The sequence below is a fragment of the Microcaecilia unicolor genome, chromosome 8 (genome assembly GCF_901765095.1).
Source record: "Microcaecilia unicolor chromosome 8, aMicUni1.1, whole genome shotgun sequence".
NCBI classification, from domain to species: Eukaryota; Metazoa; Chordata; class Amphibia; order Gymnophiona; family Siphonopidae; genus Microcaecilia; species Microcaecilia unicolor.
This window is the reverse complement of record NC_044038.1, coordinates 60523731-60546300: the sequence shown is the minus strand read 5'-3', so window position 1 is coordinate 60546300 and position 22570 is coordinate 60523731. Positions and strand designations below refer to the sequence as shown.

The 22570-nt window shown below is 43.3% G+C and overlaps 1 protein-coding gene across 2 annotated transcripts in view; it reads left to right on the top strand.

The window, feature by feature from the left end:
- LOC115475870 (thioredoxin domain-containing protein 3 homolog) overlaps window positions 1–22570 on the top strand; it is a 199188-nt gene that overhangs the window by 133517 nt on the left and 43101 nt on the right. For both annotated transcript variants that reach the window (XM_030211926.1, XM_030211927.1), the window contains one exon: window positions 12193–12278. In XM_030211926.1, coding sequence (XP_030067786.1) covers window positions 12193–12278 — 86 coding nt within the window. The remainder of the gene's footprint in view (window positions 1–12192; window positions 12279–22570) is intronic.

The following is a 22570-nucleotide window of genomic DNA, read 5'->3' as shown; positions in this document are numbered from 1 at the left end:
ATATTGGGGGGATTCTTTATGGCTGCACCATGTATCTGTACACTTTTTTCTAACACCAACTAACTTGCCTGCCTCTACACCATATTTGGAAGTTATCAGTGCTTGGAAATTTTGGGCCCGATGTTCAAACCATTTAAGTGGCCAGGGTAGACTCCTGCCTGCTTAAATTTCTCTGAGCAGATTGGGTGGGGATATTCAATGGCATTTACCTGGCAGTACAGCTGAATTTTCCGTATGACTGATGCAGCACCCCTCAGTTAGTGTGAGGTGAAATTTGATCGAAGCACGGAGTTATGTAGGCACAAGCAATATTTAGTGCTGAAGCCCGCATAACTAACCGGGCAAGTAGGACTGCTTAAATAGCAGTCCTAACTTTGCCTGGTTAGCTATACAGGGACAACTTGTATTTATTTATTTTTATTTATTATGATTTATTTACTGCTTTTTTGAAGGAATTCACTCAGGGGCCCTTTTTCCAAGCTGCGGGGAAAAAGGGCCCTGTGCTGGCAGCAGAGGCTTTTTTCCCCCGGTGCCAGGACCCTTTTACCACAGCAGGTAAAAAGACCCCAGGCATACATGGCCATGCAGTAAGAGAACTCTTACTGCATGGCTATGTGACAGGAAGCCCTTACCGCCACCCATTGAAGTGGTGATAAGGGCTCCTGCACTAACCCGGCAGTAAAAATGCAAAGTATGGCATGGTATGCTACATTATAATGTCAATGCAATACACATTAAAACATTTTAATAGACAGCATAGGGTATATGAAAAGATGGAACATATAGATAAGAGAGAGTAACAGGAGCAAGAAAATAAGAGACTAGTTAAAGAGAGTTGCAAATGAGGTCAGAAAGGTGCTTGAACATTATCTTGGCTAGGGTAGGAGTGGATAAACACTTCCTGGTATAATATGTGCAGCCGGAGTCATTTACTTCTTCCGTTAAAAGCCTGGTTGAAGAGCCAAGCTTTCACCTGCTTCTTGAAGTAGAGCTAGTCTTGTTTTAAGCGAAGCCTTTCAGGGAGTGCATTCCACAGTGTGGGGGCTTCTCCAGAGAAGGCTCACGTGTAGGGGCATTTTCGAAAGAAACATTCAAGTTGTGATTTGGACGTCCTTGCAAAACGGTGAAATCCAGGGGTGGGGAAACCCATATTTTCGAAAAAAGATGGACGTCCATGTTTCGTTTTGAGGACGTCCATGTTTCGTTTTGAAAATACCGTCAGAGATGTCCAAATCCTTAAATTTTGATGTCCCTAGATTTGGACGTCCATAGACATGGGCGTTTCTGACTTTCGACGATTTTCAAAACCAAAGCCGTCCATGTCAAAAACGTCCAAATGCATGCCATTTGGACATGAGAGGAGCTAGCATTTCTAGTGCACTGGTACCCCTGACATGCCAGGACACCAACCGGGCACCGTAGGGGCACTGCAGTGGACTTCATAAAATGCTCCCAGGAACATAGCTCCCTTATCTTGTGTGCGGAGCCCCCCCCAAAACCCACTACCCACAACTGTACACCACTACCATAGCCCTTACAGGTGAAGGGGGGCACCTATATATGGGTACAGTGGGTTTGTGGTGGGTTTTGGAGAGCTCACTGTTGCCTCCACAAATGTAACAGGTGGGGGGGGGGGGGGGGTATGGGCCTGGGTCCGCCTGTCTGAAGTGCACTGCAGTACCCACTAAAACTGCTCCAGGGACCTTAGTGCTCTGTCATGGACCTGAGTATGACATCTGAGGCTGGCACGACATATTTTTAAAGATGTTTTTTGAGGGTGGGAGGGGGTTAGTGACAACAAGGGGAGTGACGGGAGGTCATCTCCGATTCTCTTTGGTGGTCATCTGGTCATTTCAAGCAACTTTTTGTGCGTTATTCGTAAGAAAAACACGTCCGGGTGAAAACGTCCAAGTGTTTGTCAGGGACGTCCTTGCTTTTTTCGATTATGGATCAAAGACATCCAACTGTTAGGCACACCCAAGTCCCGCCTTCGCTACGCCCCCTTGAAATTTGGACGTCCTTGCGACGGAGTGCAGTTGGAGACGTCCAAAATCGGGTTTCCATTATACCGATTTGGACGTCTCTCGGAGAAAGACATCCATCTTCCGATTTATTTCGAAAGATGGACATCCTTCTCTTTCGAAAATGAGCCCAATAGTGTGATTGAGTATCAGCTCTACCCGCATAACTTCTGGGCACTGTCAAAGACTCGATATTCAGATATGGCCCAACACTGACTGTTTTAGCTAGCAGCGGTCAGAGTTAAAAGAAAACACTGACTGCCACTGGTTGAATATTGATCCACTTGTTTCCTATTATTTTCAGGTTAATACAGTAGCTGAAGACAAAATTGCCCAAACTCTGGGTCATGAGTGGATAGGGTCTATTTTCCCCTTCCTTTGGACTGCCACTGTGTCCAGTTGTGGTAGCCAGCTGTATGTTCACAGGCCCTACGCCTCCTCTTGTGTGGGCTTCTTGTTAAGACTGGAAAGCTGTGCAGAGTACTGGGATCTATGAGTGCATATGGACAGAGAGGCCCTGCCCCCTTCTTCTTTTTAGGGTCTTCCAGTTAGAATGGAACCCATGCACAGTAGTGGGATCTGTGAGTGCACGCTGACGCACAGGGCTGTGTTCTGACTGTGCTACTGTTGCCACCACATCTGCCTTAATGTTGTGGATAAATGGGAGGGGGAAGTAGATGAGGGAGGGGAGAAGAGTAGAGGTTTACTATTTTGTTTTCATTATCATCTGAAGTCACATCAATTTTAAATGTTAAATGGGGTCATACTGGATAAAAGTTTAGGAAGCACTGCTTTGCATACATTTCTATTTGTGAGATTGTTTTTTTTAGTTACACCTGACAGGTATGTGCCACATTGGGATCAGGAACAATTAAATATGCTGATCAATGATACAGTTTCCTGAGGCCTTTCTCCCAGGGGCCCTGCTACCTGAAGCCTCTCTCAAGCTCTGTGGAGATTTCTTTACTTATTCCTTCACTATAACATCATGAAGGAAATAGGGTTGTCAAAGATGAGCTTCAGGCAAAGGATAAAGAGCATCTCAGGGGAGTTAGAAGCTAACAGAAATAGCCACTGCAACCCATTTACATTAGAGCCCCAGGGGACCCTCAGCTGTACTGCTCCAGGGTGAGATTTAGAAGCCAGTATTCCACATACGGGAAGCAGGTGCCAAGACTTTTTAAAAACTGACCTAAGAGTTAGGCATTTAAACTTTCAATCAAAATTGTGCTGACTTTGAGTTCTTAAATTTAGGCATCTTAAAAGGGTAGGGGAAATTATCTACTTAGGCAATTCAGTACCAAACATGTCTATCATTTATTTTAGGTGCCTATATACTATACCCAAAATGAAGACACCTTTACTGAGCTGAATATAGACACCTAAAGTTAGATTTTGAGTATCCTCTGAATACTGGATTCAAAAAGTGTCGGGTTATATTTTGTTGTGATAGTATAATTTTACTAACCAATGTTATAAATATTTGGGATAAGAGGAATAAAAGATATTATTGTGGAACAAAAAAATGTCTTCTAATGGCTGTATGGCCTGGGTTCATTTTTTTGTTTGTTTATACCCAGGAACTTGCACTGCAGGGCTGGCAGGAATTCAGATATGTCCTAGGAATGAAGTTCTGGGCCCTAAGGGAGGTATTAGCTGATAAGTTAAACATCAGGAGCATCTATTACTGGCTTATTGAGGAATCTAAAAAGCAAAATGAATAGAAATATGTCCTAAAAATTTGGAGTGGGATTAGGCCAGTGATTCACTGACAGTACTACGCACTGCCATGTGATTCCCAGGCTAAGATTTTGCTTCCTGAGCCAGCCTGGGCTGAGAGATGCTTCGGGGGTAACATTTACAGTCCCCAGTTGGGGAAGTTTCAGCCATTGCTCACTGCTAACATATAGTGCTCAAACAAAGAGTTCGCATTATTACATCGTGAGTAAGCTGTGTTCTGTGGGCCATCATTTAATAACTAGGCTAAGTTGAGAGGGAGCATAAAATAGGGGAGAAACTCCCAGCTAGTTGTGAATGAAGGCATATTGTCCCTTTGTGAAAAACCCTGGAATCACTGGATTGAATCGCTTTTGTTCTTCTGCAGCTCACTTTACCCAATGTCTTATTCCCAGAAGGGTGGATTTTCAGCCTAGGTGGCACGTAAATTAAGCTGCTATCCATATAGGTAGCAACACTGAATATACAGATTGTTTGGTCACACTTTAGTTTAGGCCTGCTGAATAAGCTGCTAGATATTGTTCACCCTCGCTGTACTCTAGACCTGGCCCTTAATTGTATGGATAGTATTGAAACGTTCCCATTAGATTTTTGGTACAATGTTATGGTAGCCCCCTACCCCCCACAGACACACACATACACACCACACATAAGCATCAAGCCACAAACAACTCATGGGGGCCGCCACACAAATGTGACAATTTCCATGGCAGGCCTAGAGTGGGGCAGGTTGGCAGTACTATCCCCAGTCATTCTAAGGCAGTGGAACGTTAAGTGGGTTGCCCATGACCACAATAAGCCACCATAGGATTTGAACCCGGGCCTTCTAGCTCACAGACATATGTGAAAACACATGGGTAGTGAACTGAAATATAGAATGGTCAGTCCAAGAGCAGCACTGAGTGCTGCCATGTGGGTTCGATTCCTAAGTTCCAAACCCTGAATCTTGAGGAAGGCTGTGGTTAGCAGTACTATGGAGGTAATGCTCTTGCCCTGGGGGGTGGGGAGACAGAGTAAGAAGCATCACTCTACTGGGCTATACAGGAGTATAGTGCCCTGCTATTCTAGAATGATTTTTTTTCCAGTCCCAGCTTAATGCAGTGGCACGTGAGCTTTTCAGCAAGAAAATTTCACTTTAAAAGTAACATAGTAACATAGTAGATGACGGCAGAAAAAGACCTGCACGGTCCATCCAGTCTGCCCAACAAGATAAACTTACATGCGCCATTTTTTGTGTATACCTTACCTTGATTTGTACCTGTCTTTTTCAGGGCACAGACCGTATAAGTCTGCCCAGCACTATCCCCGCCCCCCAACCACCCACCCCGCCTCCCACCACCGGCTCTGGCACAGACCGTATAAGTCTGCCCAGCACTAGCCCCACCTCCGAACCACCAGCCCTGCCTCCCACCACCGGCTAAGCTTCTGGGGATCCCTTCCTTCTGAGCAGGATTCCTTTATGTTTATCCCACGCATGTTTGAATTCTGTTACCGTTTTCCTCTCCACCACCTCCCGCAGGAGGGCATTCCAAGCATCCACCACTCTCTCCATTAAAAAATACTTCCTGACATTTTTCTTGAGTCTGCCCCCCTTCAATCTCATTTCATGTCCTCTAGTTCTACCGCCTTCCCATCTCCGGAAAAGGTTCGTTTGTGGATTAATACCTTTCAAATATTTGAACGTCTGTATCATATCACCCCTGTTTCTCCTTTCCTCCAGGGTATACATGTTCAGGTCAACAAGTCTCTCCTCATATGCAAATCCCATACCATTCTCGTAGCTTTTCTTTGCACCGCTTCCATTTTTTTAAACATGCTTCGCAAGATACAGCCTCCAAAATTGAACACAATACTCCAGGTGGGACCTCACCAACGTCTTATACAGGGGTATTAAAACCTCTTTTCTTCTGCTGGTCACACCTCTCTCTATACAGCCTAGCAATCTTCTAGCTACGGCCACTGCCTTGTCACACTGTTTCGTCGCCTTCAGGTCCTCAGATACTATCACCCCAAGATCCCTCTCCCCGTCCGTACCTATCAGACTCTCACCGCCTAACACATACGTCTCCCGTGGATTTCTACTCTTTAAGTGCATCACTTTGCATTTCTTCGCTCCATTTCTGCCCTTTGAAGACCACGGTTATCACAGGCTGAAAGTAATTAACAAAAACAAGGTTGTGCATGTAGATAGGCAAATAAGGCTATTGGATGTATGAGTGAAAGGCAACCTTGTGGGAAAGCAGAAGAGAGAGATTTTCTAAGGTCTGAAATGCTGGCAGGTTCATTCTGTAGCAACCTACACCCAAGTAGCAAAGCACACTGAAACCCTTTTGAGGTATGATGAATTGCTGTTGTACAAGCTATGAGAGAGAAGATCTCTGTTAATTCTCCCCTTTAGCAAAGACAGACAGATGGCTTTATGTATAACAACCAAAGGAAATCCTATGTACTCTATTAAATTGTGCCTGATTTATAGGTCATTGATATCTCTTTGCTGCTTGTGTAACACAGGAATGAGAGAGAGAAAAATCAATTGCATTAAGAATTATGCCATTCCAGTCCCAGCTGCTTTATCTGTCTTGCTTCCCTACTGTGCCCATCTCTCTATTTTAAAATGTGGTGCTCTTCTGGGAGATCTGGACAATGACAATTCAAGAGCAGTCCTTGGCTTCATACATAACCTTGTAGAAAATGCAAAAAGATACCCCACCATACAGTCAATGAACCCTAGATTACCACTGAAATTTTAGGTATCCCGCTTTACGTCAGAACTTTATGGGAATTAAAGTTTGCTTTGCAGGGCTAGTTTTACCATTAGGATAATTGGGTGGTTGTCTAGGGTACCAAAATATGGGATGGAAGGTCAAAGAGTTTTTCACTGGGGCCCTAGCAGCCAAGAAATGAAGGTACTGTCAGGCCAGAGCAGCATAAATAGCAGGATTCTCCAGGCCGTGTCAGCTGAAAACAATAAGTTTCTGCCGGCTGGAGCAGTAGGACTGGTAGGATTCCCTAAGCCAGTGGTTCCGAAATCTAGACCTGGAGGCACCTCAGCCAGTCAGGTTTTCAGTATATCCACAATGAATATTCATGAGATAGATTTGCATACAAGTGGAGACAGTGCATGCAAATCTCTCTCAGGAATATTCATTGTGGGTATCCTGAAAACCTGACTGGCTGGGGTACCTCCGGGACCAGGTTTCGGAACCACTGCCTTAAGCCCTACAGCCAAAGACAAGAAGCTGCTGGAAGGGTTACCTAGTAGAGGTGTGTGTGGGAAGGGGGAAAATGGGAAACCTACAGAAATCCACAGGGATGGGGACAGATCAAAAAGTGAATGGGGACAGAGGGGATGGATTAGAAATGAGTGAGGACGGGAGGAGATGAGGACTAGATTATGTCCTCATGCGTCTGCTTGGAAACTTGACACCAGCACCTCAGTCTGAAAAAAAAAATTGAAGGAAGAGCTCACCTTGATGAAAACAGGTGCATGTGTTCAATTTTGGCAATGAGGGAGATCATTGATAAACTGGTGAGAATATTTATCCGCCGTGTTTCGAGCGTTTTAGCAGAGTATAATCTCCACTGAGCTAGTCTCATCCATGTGCATTTTGAGATGATGTCTGGATAGGTTGTGCAGGTCATAATCTCAATCTTGTACTCTATCATGGACTCCAGCCATCAAAAACTGAAGTTGATCCAAATGACCTCCTCAGTAATGTAAGTGAACTTATAACATTGTGTAAGGAGGTAGTTACCCTCATTAAATGTACAAAAGTCAACTGTTCACTGAAGAAAACACTCGAGCAGTGCATGTCAACTCAGTGGAACAGCGTTCTACTGACATTGAAATCTGTGGCAGAGAATTGGGGGAGCTGCGTGCAATTGCCACTGAACCAGATGCAACAAGCAGTTCCTGACAAAATTGTGCACAATTGTTCACTCCTCATTGACAGAAGTTGTTATGGTGTTGGAACCATTTGACAGGGCTACAAAAGAGCTGTTGACAAATACTAAGCCTTCACTACATCTAGCGGTCCCAACAAAATATCAGTTGACATGGCATCTGACAATTGCAAGCTTAGACAGCGATGTGATAGAATCCTTAAAGAATTGCCTTGTACAGGGGTTCTCAACCCAGTCCTTGGGACATACCTAGCCAGTCAAGTTTTCAGAATACCCACAATGAATATGCATGAGAGAGGTTTGCATACAATGGAGGTAGGGCATGCACATCTCTCTCATGCATATTCATTGTGGGTATCCTGGAAACCTGACTGGCCAGGTGTGTCCTGAGGACTGGGTTGAGAACCCCTGGTCCTGTAGATCACTCAGACTGCTATTTTACAGTTACAGAGACAAACATAGCAGCAACATTGCTGGATCCAAGGCTGAAGAGTCAGTTAGATCTGAGTCAAAACAGAGAAATATTTAAAAAAAATGAAGGCAGATAAAGACCATAGGGTCTATCCACCTATTCAGTCTGGCCATACACGTCAGAGAGATCCAATGTACTGGTCTCAAACTTTCCTGCATTCAAGTACAGTTTTCATCTCCACTACTTCCACCATGAATTCGCTACCCTTTCCGTGAACATGTATTTCCTTAAGTTACTTCTGAGTCTGTCCCTTTCAACTTCATCCTATGCCTACTCATTCCAGAGTTTCAGTTGAAAGATACTCACTTCCTGTGCATTTATGCCACAGAGGTATTTAAATGTCTCTATCATATCTCCTCTCTTCTGTCTTTCTTCCAAAGTAATGTAAAAAAAAATGTCAAAAAAATAACTAAGGTACTCAAACAATGTTTTTTAAAGTAAGTACTTTTAGAGAGGAAAAGGCCTCGAGAAACCCCGTGACTATTAGAAAGTCTATAGGGGGTTGGACTTCCTCATCATCGGCCAAAAACCTCTAAATTTAAATTGGCTAGACAAGAACTCCACACTTAGCTCAATGAATAGCCGGTCTCTGTGTCTGTACTGTCTCTGCATTCCTCTGATGACTCAGACCGTGATCAATGACGGCCCGCGTTTCGAATCCGCATCTGCTTCAGGATCACTGGATAAGTTCCCGCACGATCCTCACGGTGGTTAGGATCGTGCGGGAACTTATCCAGTGATCCTGAAGCAGATGCAGATTCGAAACGCGGGCCGTCGTTGAGGAACGCAGAGAAAGCACAGACACAGAGACCAGCTATTTATTGAGCTAAGTGTGGAGTTCTTGTCTAGCCAATTTAAATTTAGAGGTTTTTGGCTGCTGATGAGGAAGTCCAACCCCCCTATAGACTTTCTAATAGTCACGGGGTTTCTCGAGGCCTTTTCCTCTCTAAAAGTACTTACTTTAAAAACCATTGTTTGAGTACCTTAGTTATTTGTTTTTACATTTATCTGACAGATCTAGGTATCTCACCCCTACATATAGTATTTAGTTTCTTCCAAAGTATACATATTGAGATCTTTAACTCTGTCCCCATATGCTTTATGATGAAGACCACTGACCATTTTAGTAGCTGTCCTCTGGACCAACTCCATCCTGTTTATATCTTTTTGAAAGTGCTGTCTCCAGAATTGTACATTTTATAAATGTGGTATCACCAGAATCTTCTGTAGAGTCATCATCACCTCCTTTTTCCTACTGGCCATTCCTCTCCCTATGCACCCAAGCATCCTTCTAGCTTTCACCATCACTTTTACCTGTTGGACCACCTTAAGATCATCACATATAATCACCCCCAAGTCCTGTTCCTCTTTTGTGCCCAAAAGTTCTTAACCCCCTAAAAGTACTGCTGCCTTGGGTTTTCACAGCACCAAATGCATGACCCTGCATTTTTTTAGCATTAAATCTTAGCTGCCAAGTTCTGGACCATTCTTCAAGCTTCACTAGGTCCTGCCTCATGTTATCCACACCATCAGGGGTGTCCACCCTGTTAATGATTTTGGTATCATCCACCAAGAGGCAAAACTTACCAGACAGCCCTTCAGCAATATTACTTACAAAAATGTTAAAAAGAAGGGTACAACAGTGCCATAAATAGACTGCGAACACTGATAGCGGATCAAGCTGTAATCGAGGTTCAGCCAGTTTTCAAACTGCCAAGAAAATGTCCAAAACGAGAAGAATCGGAGGTAGGCTTTTTTTTGCAGACTTAAGAGCCAGGAAATAGTTTCAGTGATCGAAATGAATACATTCATATCGAGTTCAGACATGGAATTCTGCTCATCTCTTATTACCTACTGGCAACAGAGGTCCCATGTGTGGCCAAAACTGACATATGTTGCCTGCTCCCTGTTTGGAACTTCTGCCACCAAAACATAATCAAAGTTCTTTTCAGTACATGTTAATAAATAATGTTTTTCTTGCATATTCATTACTTTACATTACATCTAAGTCTTCTGGCCCACATGTACCTACTTAGTACAATGCAGGTAACAAAAGAAGAACTAGAGCATCCTCTAGGAAATCACAAAGTAACAAACAAAAAATCCAAAACTACACACCCCATTGATATCGCGTTACAAATTTAGCAAATAAAAACTTCATCAGATGTTTCCTAAACTGATAATGATCTCTAGTTGATCTAAGTGACAATGGTAAAGTGGCCTGATATGATGGAGATGTATTAAACTGCTTCCTAGACTTCAGATGCCTAACCAAAGGAAAAATTAATAACGTGGTTCCTAAGACCATGTACAACGTTTCTGGTTAAACATTGAAAATAAGTCTGCATATATTCTGGTAAATCACTATACAACAGAAGCTATATGGAGCACAACAGCAGGTGTAGGTTGTGCAAACGAGCAATCCTTCCTCCCTCTCCTTAGCTTCTGGTACTGAGCAGCTGTAGCTTATACTAGCAGAGTTAGTAGCAGCCAGTGGTTGAGTATAGAGGGGAGAAAAAAATGTACTATTTTTTTCGGACTATGTGAGAGAGAACCCTAGTAGCGCTCTAGAAATGTTAAGTAGTAGTAGTAGAGAGAAAGAAAATCGATTTTTCACTCGTTCCAAATAAAAAGACTACGGGACACTCAAGGAGTTACATGGAGATACTTTTAAAACAAATAGGAGGAAATATTTTTTCATGCAACGAATAGTTAAGCTCTGAAACTCTTTTTTTTCAGGGGATGTGGTAACAGCAGTTAGTGTATCTGGGTTTAAAAAGGTTTGGACAAGTTCCTGGAGGAAAAGTCCATAGTGTGCTATTGAGAAAGACATGGGGAGGCAAGCACTTTCATTGTGTCCATGGAGGGATTATTTGTATTGTGCTTGGCACGCCCAATCACTTTGAAATATCGGCATATATGGATTTACCCACAGAAAGGTTTACAAAATTACCCCCATGAAGTTAGGACTGCATATTCAGTGGTCTGATTTAAATGGAAATCTTGACTGAATATTCGTTTCTATTTTTATATGGTTGCTGTCCCCTGAAAATTGTACTCTCTGTATTTTATCATTGTAGAAGAATGATACAATCTCAAGGCTAAGACTTACAGAACATTCCTTCTTTGCAAGTGGCAAAGAGGAATTTTGCTCATAAGTATGCAACTTCTTTCTCATAGGCCTCATTATGGAATAATGATGTATGAATGGAAAATGATTTTTAAAGAGTTCAGGAAGAAACTTAAGACAATTTTTTTTGCAGGGTGTGGTTTATACGTTTTAAGAGCTAATGTACATTTTTATATTTATGTATTGATATGTTATTTATATTTGGCTGTTTTATTTATGAACTGCTTAGATTGCTAGTATATAAACATTTAAAAAATAAATTTAGTCAAGGAACCAGTACAGGAACCCCAGAATACCTTCTGGTGCAACTTCTGTCTAGTAAGAAAACACCATGAGGGTAATTCTGTTAAGAAGATGCTAACATTTATATGCATAAATGATTAGAATACCAACATATATGCATTTATCTGTGCACATACATGTAAATGCCAAAAATCTGCCTAAGCACTGTTGTGTAAATATGCACATATCTTACATAGCTAATATTTGACAAGGGGGCATACACAAGGGTGGGACTCATACTTGCATGTGCAACTTATAGAATCTATAAGTTACACTTATGTCTCCAGAATCTAGGTACAAGTATTTACTCCAGCTCTATGGGTGGCACAACTGCTCAAATTTAGGCACATATGCATGTATATATCCGGTTATGCTAGTATTCCATAAAGGAAAGTAGGCAACTATTTTCCTTCATAGAATAGACTCCCATTTGGCACCCTCTAAGCACCTGTATATAAGCACCCTATGTGTACATAAAGTAGAGACATGCTCCAAACTTAACTTCACCAAACAACTTTGATTAATGTGGCGATGCTGCTGTTCCTTTCTTTGTCAGTATATCTTCCTGTTGATAATTTGTGTCCTGCAGCAGTTTGTCTTGTCCCTGTTCTGCTCAGTAACAGTGTCTTGTTCTCCCTCTCCTGCAGTGCTCGCTGTTAATGGATGACCCCTGCCTGGTTATTGCAGCTCAAAGAGATAATGCAGTTACTTGCTTTGACTCCCTGCTGGACAGGTAAGTAGGGACATACACCATTAGCATGTCAGACCTGCTTGTAAAGCATAAGAGAATTAGTGCTCCAATTTTGGTTTATTTCTGCATAATCCACATTTAATTCAGAATATTGCAAGGTTACCTACTTCCCAAAGGTATCAAAGTCTCCATTATTTATGTGTTGATGCCTTTCATTTGCATCAGCTTGTCACTTAAGCCTTTCAGTTTTGGAAACACTGTTTGAGAACTCCAGCTCTTAATGTATGGCCATAATCTGGCTGCAAGGCCATAGGAAGAGTGATGTTACTTCTTCTTCAGTTTGTGAGCTTCAGTTCAGATTATTTTTCTTATGCTATTCCATTGGTTCATGTGAAGTAAGTTACTCTGCTCCACAGGTATCATTCAGTGGACAAGATTTCAGCTTACCTTTACGGCACCTGATGGCTTATAAACCTCGCATCTTTTTTCTAATGCATACCTTCTTACTGAGCACCAAAACCGGGAAGTTCTGTGGAATTCTGAGAAGCTTTTGAGTGGGAAAAGACATGACTCTAAAGGGTTGATTTTCATTGGAATCTGTGAGCAGTCAGCAGGTGTAACCATACAAATAATAAAGCCACCTATTCTGGTACCTGCAGATTACTCATAGCAATGCAAAATTATTAGTTAATGCATTCTTTTGTATGCAGACATTCCTCAAATTGTTTCATGTTGTGCAGTATGAAATTCTGAGTGATGCCCCTGAGGAACTGAATAATAAAGTGTGATAACCATTTCACTGTATGTACTGACCATGTATCATAGGGATATCACAACCACAGTTACATTTTCATAGTTGCCTGGAAAATTATGGTAACGGGCATGCTAAAGAAGAAGAATGAACTGATTAGATATTCAGATCTGAAATGTGTCCCCTCCTAGATGCATCAAAGTCCCTTCCAGACCCTATCAGGCTTATTTTCGAAAGAGAAGGGCACCCATCTTTCGACATAGCGAAGGTGGGACTGGGGCGTGCTTAACACATGGGCGTCCTCGACCGATAATGGAAAAAAGAAGGGCATCCCTGACGAACACTTGGACGACTTTACTTGGTCCTTTTTTTTATGACCAAGCCACAACAATGTGCCCTAAATGACCAGATGACCACTGGAGGGAGTCGGGGATGACCTCCCCTTACTCCCCCAGTGGTCACTAACCCCCTCCCACCCTAAAAAAACTTTTTTTTTTAAAATATTTTTTCCAGCCTCTATGCCAGCCTCAAATATCAGTATGCAGGTCCCTGGAGCAGTTTTTAGTGGGCACTGCAGTGCACTTCAGGCAGGCGGACCCAGGCCCATCTCCCCCCTACCTGTTACACTTGTGGTGGTAAATGTGAGCCCTCCAAAACCCACCACAAACCCACTGTACCCACATGTAGGTGCCCCCCCTTCATCCCTAAGGGCTATGGTAGTGGTGTACAGTTGTGGGGAGTGGGGTTAGGGGGCTCAGCACACAAGGTAAGGGAGCTGTGCATCTGGGAGCTTTTTCTGAAGTCCACTGCAGTGCCCCCTAGGGTGCCCGGTTGGTGTCCTGACATGTCAGGGGGACCATTGCACTACGAATGCTGGCTCCTCCCACGACCAAATGGCTTGGATTTGGTCGTTTCCGGGATGGGCGTCCTCGGTTTCCATTGTCGTCGAGGTTATCAATAGAAATCAAACAAAATAAAACATGGAAAAGAAAATAAGATGATACCTTTTTTATTGGACATAACTTAATACATTTCTTGATTAGCTTTCGAAGGTTGCCCTTCTTCATCAGATTGGAAATAAGCAAATGTGTTAGGCAACCTTCGAAAGCTAATCAAGAAATGTATTAAGTTATGTCCAATAAAAAAGGTATCATCTTATTTTCTTTTCCATGTTTTATTTTGTTTGATTTCTATTGATAACCTTTAAGAGTGGACTAACACGGCTACCATGCCTCTCTACATTGTCGTCGAAAATCAGGAACGCCCAAATCTCAACATTTAGGTCGACCTTGTTTCGATAATACAGGTTTCCCTGCCCCTTCGCGGGGACGTCCTGCAAGGACTTCCTCAGGAAAACTGATTATGCCCCTCTATGTGATCTGCCCTAATGCTATCCAGCAGTGACAAAGGGGAGGATTAAGGAGCCCGGGAAAAGTCAGGGAGAGGCCTTAGCAGGAGCATGATAGAATAGTATTTTGAGTGAGGACTGTACAAATTGTGGTGACCTTTTTGTTTCACTTGTTTAATGTATTTACATAGATGCCTGATTTGCTTTTCCATTCCTCTTAGTCAACTCTTGAATGCATTGGAGCCGACTCTGTGGGTGCTTGGGCACCCACAATATTGAGAAAATTCCTTGTATGTGTCCAGGGAGGGGTTATTTTCACTGGGCATAGCACCCCCAATAATTTTGAAAAGTTGGCTCCTGTGCTTGAATGTACACTTTATCTGGGTCTGTCTGGTGAGAATCTTCTGCTGGAAAGGATGGGAAGCAGATGGCTTGGGAATATGGAAGAAATGGGAAGGGGCTGTTGGATAGAACCCACCCTCTCACCAGTGGCGTAGCCAGACTGCCAATTTTGGGTGGGCCTGAGCCCAAAGTGGGTGGGCACAAAATTTTCTCTCTACCCCCCCCACCCCCCAGCAAAATTTAGTCACACTCAGATGCACACTGCTTTTCAGTGCATCAGATTTCAGACAATTTATTTAATAGCCTAATCCTTTTCAGTGAGCTTTCAGAGGCCAAAACCTCCTGCCTCAAGTCAGTATAATGCTGTTACGGTATCCTCTCCTGACCTAAGGAAGGAAGTATTGGTCGCTGAAACTTTATTAACACCATATTACTTTATCCTAAATTAAAAATAAAATTATTTTCTTTACCTTTGTTGTATGGCCATTTACTTTTTCTCGTTGTGTTGCTCCCAGTCTCTAGATTCTGCTTTCCTTCGTTTTCGCTTAACTCTTCTGCCAGGGTTTCCTGGCCATTTGTCATTTTTCTCTCCTTTTTCTTTGCTTTCTTCAATATTTTTCTGCCTCTCTCTGTGTCCAGATTTAATTCATTCTTACTATCCATTCTTTAATTTCCTTCATCTACTTATGGCTTTTCATCTTTTTCTCACCCTTGTTCTCCCCATGCCCCTTCCTCTTATTCTCCAATCTTTCACTACTCCCCCTTTCCATACAGCAGCTCTCCTCTTTCTCTCCCCATCCTTCCAGTGTCTCCCCTCTCTCTCCCCATCCTTCCAATAGTCTCCCCTCTTTCTTTCTTTCTGCATCCTTCCATCGTGTCACCTCTTTCTCCCTACCCTTCCATCCAGCGTCTTCCCTCTTTCTCTCCCCATCCTTCTACCCATCTACCTTCTCTCCTGATCCTTCCATCTATTGTCTCTCTCCCTCCTTCTAACCAGTGTCTATCTCTCTACCCTTTTCTGTTCAGTGTCCCTTCTCTCTCCACATCCTTCCAGTCTCTCCCCTTTTTCTCTGCATCCTTTCATCCATCTCCCCTCTTTCTCTGCCATCCTTCCATCTGTTTTCCCTCTTTCTCTCCCCATCCTTCCGTTTTCCCTCTTTCTCTCCCCATCCTTCCGTTTTCCCTCTTTCTCTCCCCATCCTTCCGTTTTCCCTCTTTCTCTCCCCATCCTTCCATTTTCCCTCTTTCTCTGCCATCCTCCCATCTGTTTTCCCTCTTTCTCTCCCCATCCTTCCATTTTCCCTCTTTCTCTGCCATCCTGCCATCCATTTTCCCTCTCCCGATTCAGGCTCACCAGCCCCAGCTCCCAATGCTGGCCACTGCTGCTTTTCCTGATGAGCAGCAGGGCTGGCGCTACAAAAAGAAGAAGCGCTCAGCTGACTAAGCTGAGTGCCAACGCAAACGACGACTCACTCGACGAGAAAAAATGTTTTTAAAAAACGCGGCACCGCAGGCAGCCTCGAAGCATTGGCTGCTGGCTCTGCAGGCTCCTCCCGTCTCTTATGTCACTGCCCCTGCTTCGCTCCAGGGGCAGTGACGTAAGAGACGGGCGGAGCCTGCAGAGCCAGCAGCCAATGCTTCGAGGCTGCCTGCGGTGCCGCCTTTTTTAAAAAACATTTTTTCTCGTCGAGCCGTCGTTTTGCATTGGCGCTCAGCTCAGTCAGCTGAGCGCTTCTTCTTTTTATAGTGCCGGCCCTGCTGCTCATCAGGAAAAGCAGCAGTGGCCGGCAATGGGAGCTGGGGCTGGCGCGGGCCTGAAGGAAAAGTGGGTGGTCGGGCCAGAGCTGAAATTGGGTGGGCCAGGCCCACCCGTAGCTACGCCCCTGGGATGGGGAGAGAAAGAGGGAAAACGGAAGGATGGGCTGAGTGCCAACGCAAACGACGACTCACTCGACGAGAAAAAATGTTTTAAAAAAACGCGGCAGCGCAGGCAGCCTTGAAGCATTGGCTGCTGGCTCTGCAGGCTCCTCCCGTCTCTTATGTCACTGCCCCTGCTTCGCTCCATATAGAGTTAACAGGTGACTAGGATAAGCAGCATAAGTTCTGTTTTACTGTTTTAGGATCTTGCCAGGTACTTTTGATCTGGATTGACCACTGTTGGAAACAAGATACTGGGTTTGATGGACCTTCAAGTCTGTCCCAGTATGGCAACACTTATGTTCTTATTTAACTTTATCCTTTTCTATAGGGTTGTAGATATTTTGTGGCCTCAATTGGTCCAAATGCTGTTCCATTTTTCTGTTTTCCCACAGAAAAAGAGTTGTCATGCAGGAAGTATACTATGCATTAAAAATACCACACAATATTTTTCTATCTCATTAGCTTAGTACATATGGAAGTGTATTTTCCAAGCACTTAGACTTACAAAGTTCCATAGGTTACTTTAGGGTTCCTTGGGGTTCATTTTCGAAAGAGAAAAATGTGCAAAAAATGTCATAAAGCACCAGTTGGACAGATTTCTTCTCAAAACCTGTTTTGTAGACATCTATCTATGCATTTCATCTGTAGTGTGTCCAGATCAAAAGGGGGGCATGTTGGGGGCGTTTCAAAGGCAGAATTATGGAGGGCCTAACACTTGGACATTTTATAGCCATAACAGAACAAAACCAAAATGTCTAGGGCAAAAACATCAACGTAATCTACTTAGATTTCAGCAAAGCTTTTGACACGGTTCCCCACAGGAGGCTTTTAAATAAACTGGATGGGCTGAAGATAGGACCTAAAGTGGTGAACTGGATTAGGAACTGGTTGACGGACAGACGCCAGAGGGTGGTGGTGAATGGAGTTAGCTCGGAGGAGGGAAAGGTGAGTAGTGGAGTGCCTCAAGGATCGGTGCTGGGGCCGATTCTGTTCAATATATTTGTGAGTGACCTTGCCGAAGGGTTAGAAGGTAAAGTTTGCCTATTTGCGGATGATACTAAGATCTGTAACAGAGTGGACACCCCGGAGGGAGTGGAAAACATGAAAAAGGATTTGAAGAAGCTAGAACAATGGTCTAAGGTCTGGCAATTAAAATTCAATGCGAAGAAATGCAAAATGATGCACTTAGGGAATAGAAATCCACGGGAGACGTATGTGTTAGGTGGCGAGAGTCTGATAGGTTCAGACGGGGAGAGGGACCTTGGGGTGATAGTATCTGAGGATTTGAAGGTGACGAAACAGTGTGACAAGGCGGTGGCTGTATCTAGAAGGTTGTTGGGCTGTATAGAGAGAGGTGTGACCAGCAGAAGAAAGGGGGTGTTGATGCCTCTGTATAAGTCATTGGTGAGGCCCCATCTAGAGTATTGTGTTCAGTTTTGGAGGCCGTATCTTGCTAAGGATGTAAAAAGAATCGAAGCGGTGCAAAGAAAAAGCTACGAGAATGGTATGGGATTTGCGTAACAACACGTATGAGGAGAGACTTGCTGACCTGAACATGTATATCCTGGAGGAAAGGAGAAACAGGGGTGATATGATACAGACGTTCAAATATTTGAAAGGTATTAATCCGCAAACGAACCTTTTCCGGAGATACGAAGGCGGTAGAACGAGAGGACATGAAATGAGATTGAAGGGGGGCAGACTCAAGAAAAATGTCAGGAAGTATTTCTTCACGGAGAGAGTGGTGGATGCTTGGAATGCCCTCCCGCGGGAGGTGGTGGAGAGGAAAACGGTAACGGAATTCAAACATGCGTGGGATAAACATAAAGGAATCCTGTTCAGAAGGAAAGGATCCTCAGGAGCTTAACCGAGATTGGATAGCAGAGCCGGTAGTGGGAGGCGGGGCTGGAGGTTGGGAGGCGGGGATAGTGCGGGGCAGACTTTTACGGTCTGTGCCAGAGCCAGTGGTGGGAGGCGGGACTGGAGGTTGGGAGGCAGGGATAGTGCTGGGCAGACTTATACGGTCTGTGCCAGAGCCGGTGGTGGGAGGCGGGGATAGTGCTGGGCAGACTTATACGGTCTATGCCAGAGCCGGTGGTTGGGAGGCGGGGCTAGTGCTGGGCAGACTTGTCTGTGCCCTGAAGAGCACAGGTACAAATCAAAGTAGGGTATACACAAAAGTAGCAAACATGAGTTGTCTTGTTGGGCAGACTGGATGGACCGTGCAGGTCTTTTTCTGCCGTCATCTACTATGTTACTATGTTACTATGTTTTGGTTTAGACCTGTTTTTCTAATGAATAAGACACGAAAAGGTGCCCTAAATGGTCAGATGACCACTGGAGAGCTGGAGAGATTCAGGGATGACCCCTCCTTACTCTCCCAATGGTCACTGAACCCCCCCCTTCCACCCCAAAAAATGTGAATAAAAATAGTAATCACCAGTCTCTATGACAATCTCCAATGTTATAGCCAGGCCCATTAGAGCAGCATGCAGTTCCCCAGAGTAGTCTAGTGGTGGGTGTAGTCAGGTGGACCCAGACCCATACCTCCTCCTACCTGTTACACTGTGGTGGAAACTGTGTGCTCTCCAACTCACCAGAAACCCACTGTACCCACATATTGGTGTTCCCTTCACCCATAAGGGCTATTGCAGTGATGTACAGTTGGGGTAGTAGGTTTTGGGTAGATTTTGGAGGCTCAGTAAACAAGATAAGACAGCAACGGTGAGATGTATACCTGGGAACATTTATATGAAGTCCACAGCAGTGCCCCCTAGGGTGCCATTGCTCTCCTGGGATATCTGGGGATCAGTTTGCTAAAAAGAAGGCCCCTCCTACATCTTAGTGGCTTGATTTTGTGCATTTTTGTGTGTGTGTGTGGGAGGGGGGGGGGGTTCAAAAATGGCCTAAAAAGATAAACACACAAAGCACAAAACCTTGTTTGAAATAGTATTGTCGAAAAAAAGAAAAATATCCACATTTTTCTGGTTTCAAAAATGGGTATATTTCCTGTTCGGATTTGGTACGTTTAACGCAAAACGTCCAAAGTCAGACTTAGACGCACGATCGAAAATGCCCCTTCATGTAACTTTGTATGTGTAAGTGCTTTGAAAATATGCCTCCATGTAACTTTGTAAGTCTAAGTGCTTTGAAAATGAGCCCCTTGGTGATATCAACTAGTTTTTCTTCTTTTGTGCAATAATTTTGATAAACATAAACTATAATTGAGCAAATATACTGTACTTTACTGCATTGTCCCCCTAAAATCCAGAATTGTCAACCCCATTGAATTAATACTGTGCAGGTTCTCTTAGGGACTTTTGTTCTTTGGGCCAACCAGTGCTTTATTTATTCTAAAGGTAGCCTCAAAAGCAACACTCCTATTTTTATTCAATAACGCATTTTTAGATGTGCAGCATGGGATAGTAACTACTGCAGCCCAGATTTTGAGATTCTTTGATTCTGCAGCACATTTGCGCATAAACTAGCATGATTTGCATTTTTTAATAGGCATGACACATCCACTTAACAATTGTCATAATCTGTTATAAAACAGGATAAATCATGCATACATTCTGTCTCATACACCCACCGTTGTTTAGGCATGAAAAAGCAGACAGCTTTCTTTACTCATACCACTATAGCCACACAAGTGGATAACATCATCCAACAGCATCAACATGTAACAGCTCTCAGAGCTCAGAAAGATCCAGAAGTCTTTTCTGAAGGAGAAGGAGCTGACATGTTTGAGATTCCCACACGCCTCGGGGCTTTAGCACTCTCTGTCATTATTTTTTGGACTCTGAAAACTCATGGAAAGGGCTAGAGCTTTTAAACTATTCCTCATCAGAAGAGAAGAAATCAATAGGACCCCAGTCTGATCCATTGCTTACTCTGGCCAGAAGCATGTGTTCTCCTGAGGATATGTCCTATTTAGCCTTTCTACAAAAAATGTCAGAACATTGGTCATATATGTTTGGCCTTCACAAGTGTATTAAGGCACCAGCAAAGTTTGTTGCTATTTATTTTTTATTTATAAAATCTTATGTCCTGCCCATCTACATATCTAGGCGGCTAACGAAAAAAACTCACATAATGAAAACAAAAACAACAATACTGTCATCGTATCAACATAATAAAGTAATGTAAATCATCAGCTGTCAAATAAAACATCATCTAATATATCACAATCTAACTGCTAAGAAGGCTTGCTGAAAAAGATATCCTTTTAGCTGTTTCCGAAATGAAAGTAGTATTCGTATTGATTAACTACAGGATTTATTACAGGACTTACAGACTTGAATTTAATAGACACTAGCATCCAGTCTCCCAGTTCCTAAGAAATTTGATATTGCATGTGAGCTTTAGCAAACACATCGCTTTGAGAAACTGCAATTTTGTCACCAATTTATTGTGGTGGATTCTACATTAAAAAAGTGAAAAGGTAAAAACACTATTCATCAGCACTAGCAGGAAATGATAGTAGGATGTAAGGGGAGAATTTGTTTTTCCAAATTTCCATGTTAATATTAAAGAATATGTTGTACCAGTTGTATATAGTGAAATACTTGAATACTTTAAAAACTCAGCCAGTATGCAGATTCAGTACTGTCAACTTCAAAACCCATTTCCGTAGCTGATGATCATGAAGCAAAGCAATGTTGTAAACTTCTGAATAGATTAGTTTGTAACATATTTGACATCTCATCATGATCTTCTTCCACAACTCATGGAGCAAAATGTCTGGCATGGATAAGAGTTTCTGGTCTTCATTAAGACGTTCATGAAAGGCTGGTAGATGTTCCTTGCTCAGGTGAAAACCTAATTGTGAAGAAAGTAAAGGGACAGCAAATCTTATGAAAGAATACTGCACCACTCTCCAAACATTATCTGCACTTAATCAAACTAGTTGCAGGTCATTAATGAACAGGAAGCAATATTATCAGAGGAAGTGTTACTCCCTGTATTCAGGCTGCAACAGTCTCAAAAGCCTCTACAGTGAGAGAAAATAAATAGCAAATTTGCAACCTTACCTGCAGCCTAAACCTGCCTCAGATTTTTGCACACTCCAATGAACATAATTAGTTGTATGGTCTCATTTCCATCAGACTTGCCAGTAGGGGGTCATCTCACAGCTCTCTTCGTAGATTGTTAGGCAGTGATCACATCAGACTTATAGATTATCTTCAGGGGTATGTGCCTATGAAGGAATGGCTGCCATTGTAGTTGATGATTGTAGATAGCTGGGTGGCTGGTGGGCATGAAGATTGCTTGGCAACCTGCCTGCCTGGTGTAAAGGTAGTAGACCTAATCCATCACCTAAAAAGATTTTAGAAAGTACTGAGAGAAGCCAGTAATCAGAATACACGTGGGCATCAGTGCCATAAAATGTGTGGGAAGGAGGTTCTGGAAGCCAGATTTAGACTTTTAGTTAGGAAACTGAAATCCAGAACCTCAATCATAGTATTTTATGTTTGTTTATTTAGATTTTAATATACTGCCTTTCAGTAAATGCAGCAAGGTGGTGTACAATATAAATAAGTCAAGAAATCTGGTAAGGAACTCCGTAGTCACAGTAGGCAAGAGAAAAATGAGAGGTACTGAGGAAGAGGAGAGGGGGGTTGCAGGAATAAGCTAGTTGCAAATGTCGCCTTCAAGACGCACTTCCATATGCCTTGGAGAACAGATGTGTCTTAAGAGCTGCCTTAAATCTAATGTAAGAGGCCTCAAGTCAGGGGTGTGCTGGTAAAATTTTAACAACAGGCTCTTTCTCCAGATGTAGCCAGCTCTGCAGTTGGAAGGGCCAGGGGTGGGGGGGGGGGGGGGGAAGCAACACTTGTCTCTCTCTCCTTCCTCCCTTCATTCAGGCACGCTAGGCATACCTTTGCTGGCAGCCAATAAATGGACTGCCACCACTCCCAACGTCTTCCTCTGAGCAGCATGCTGGAAATTCTCACACATGCTCGAGATATC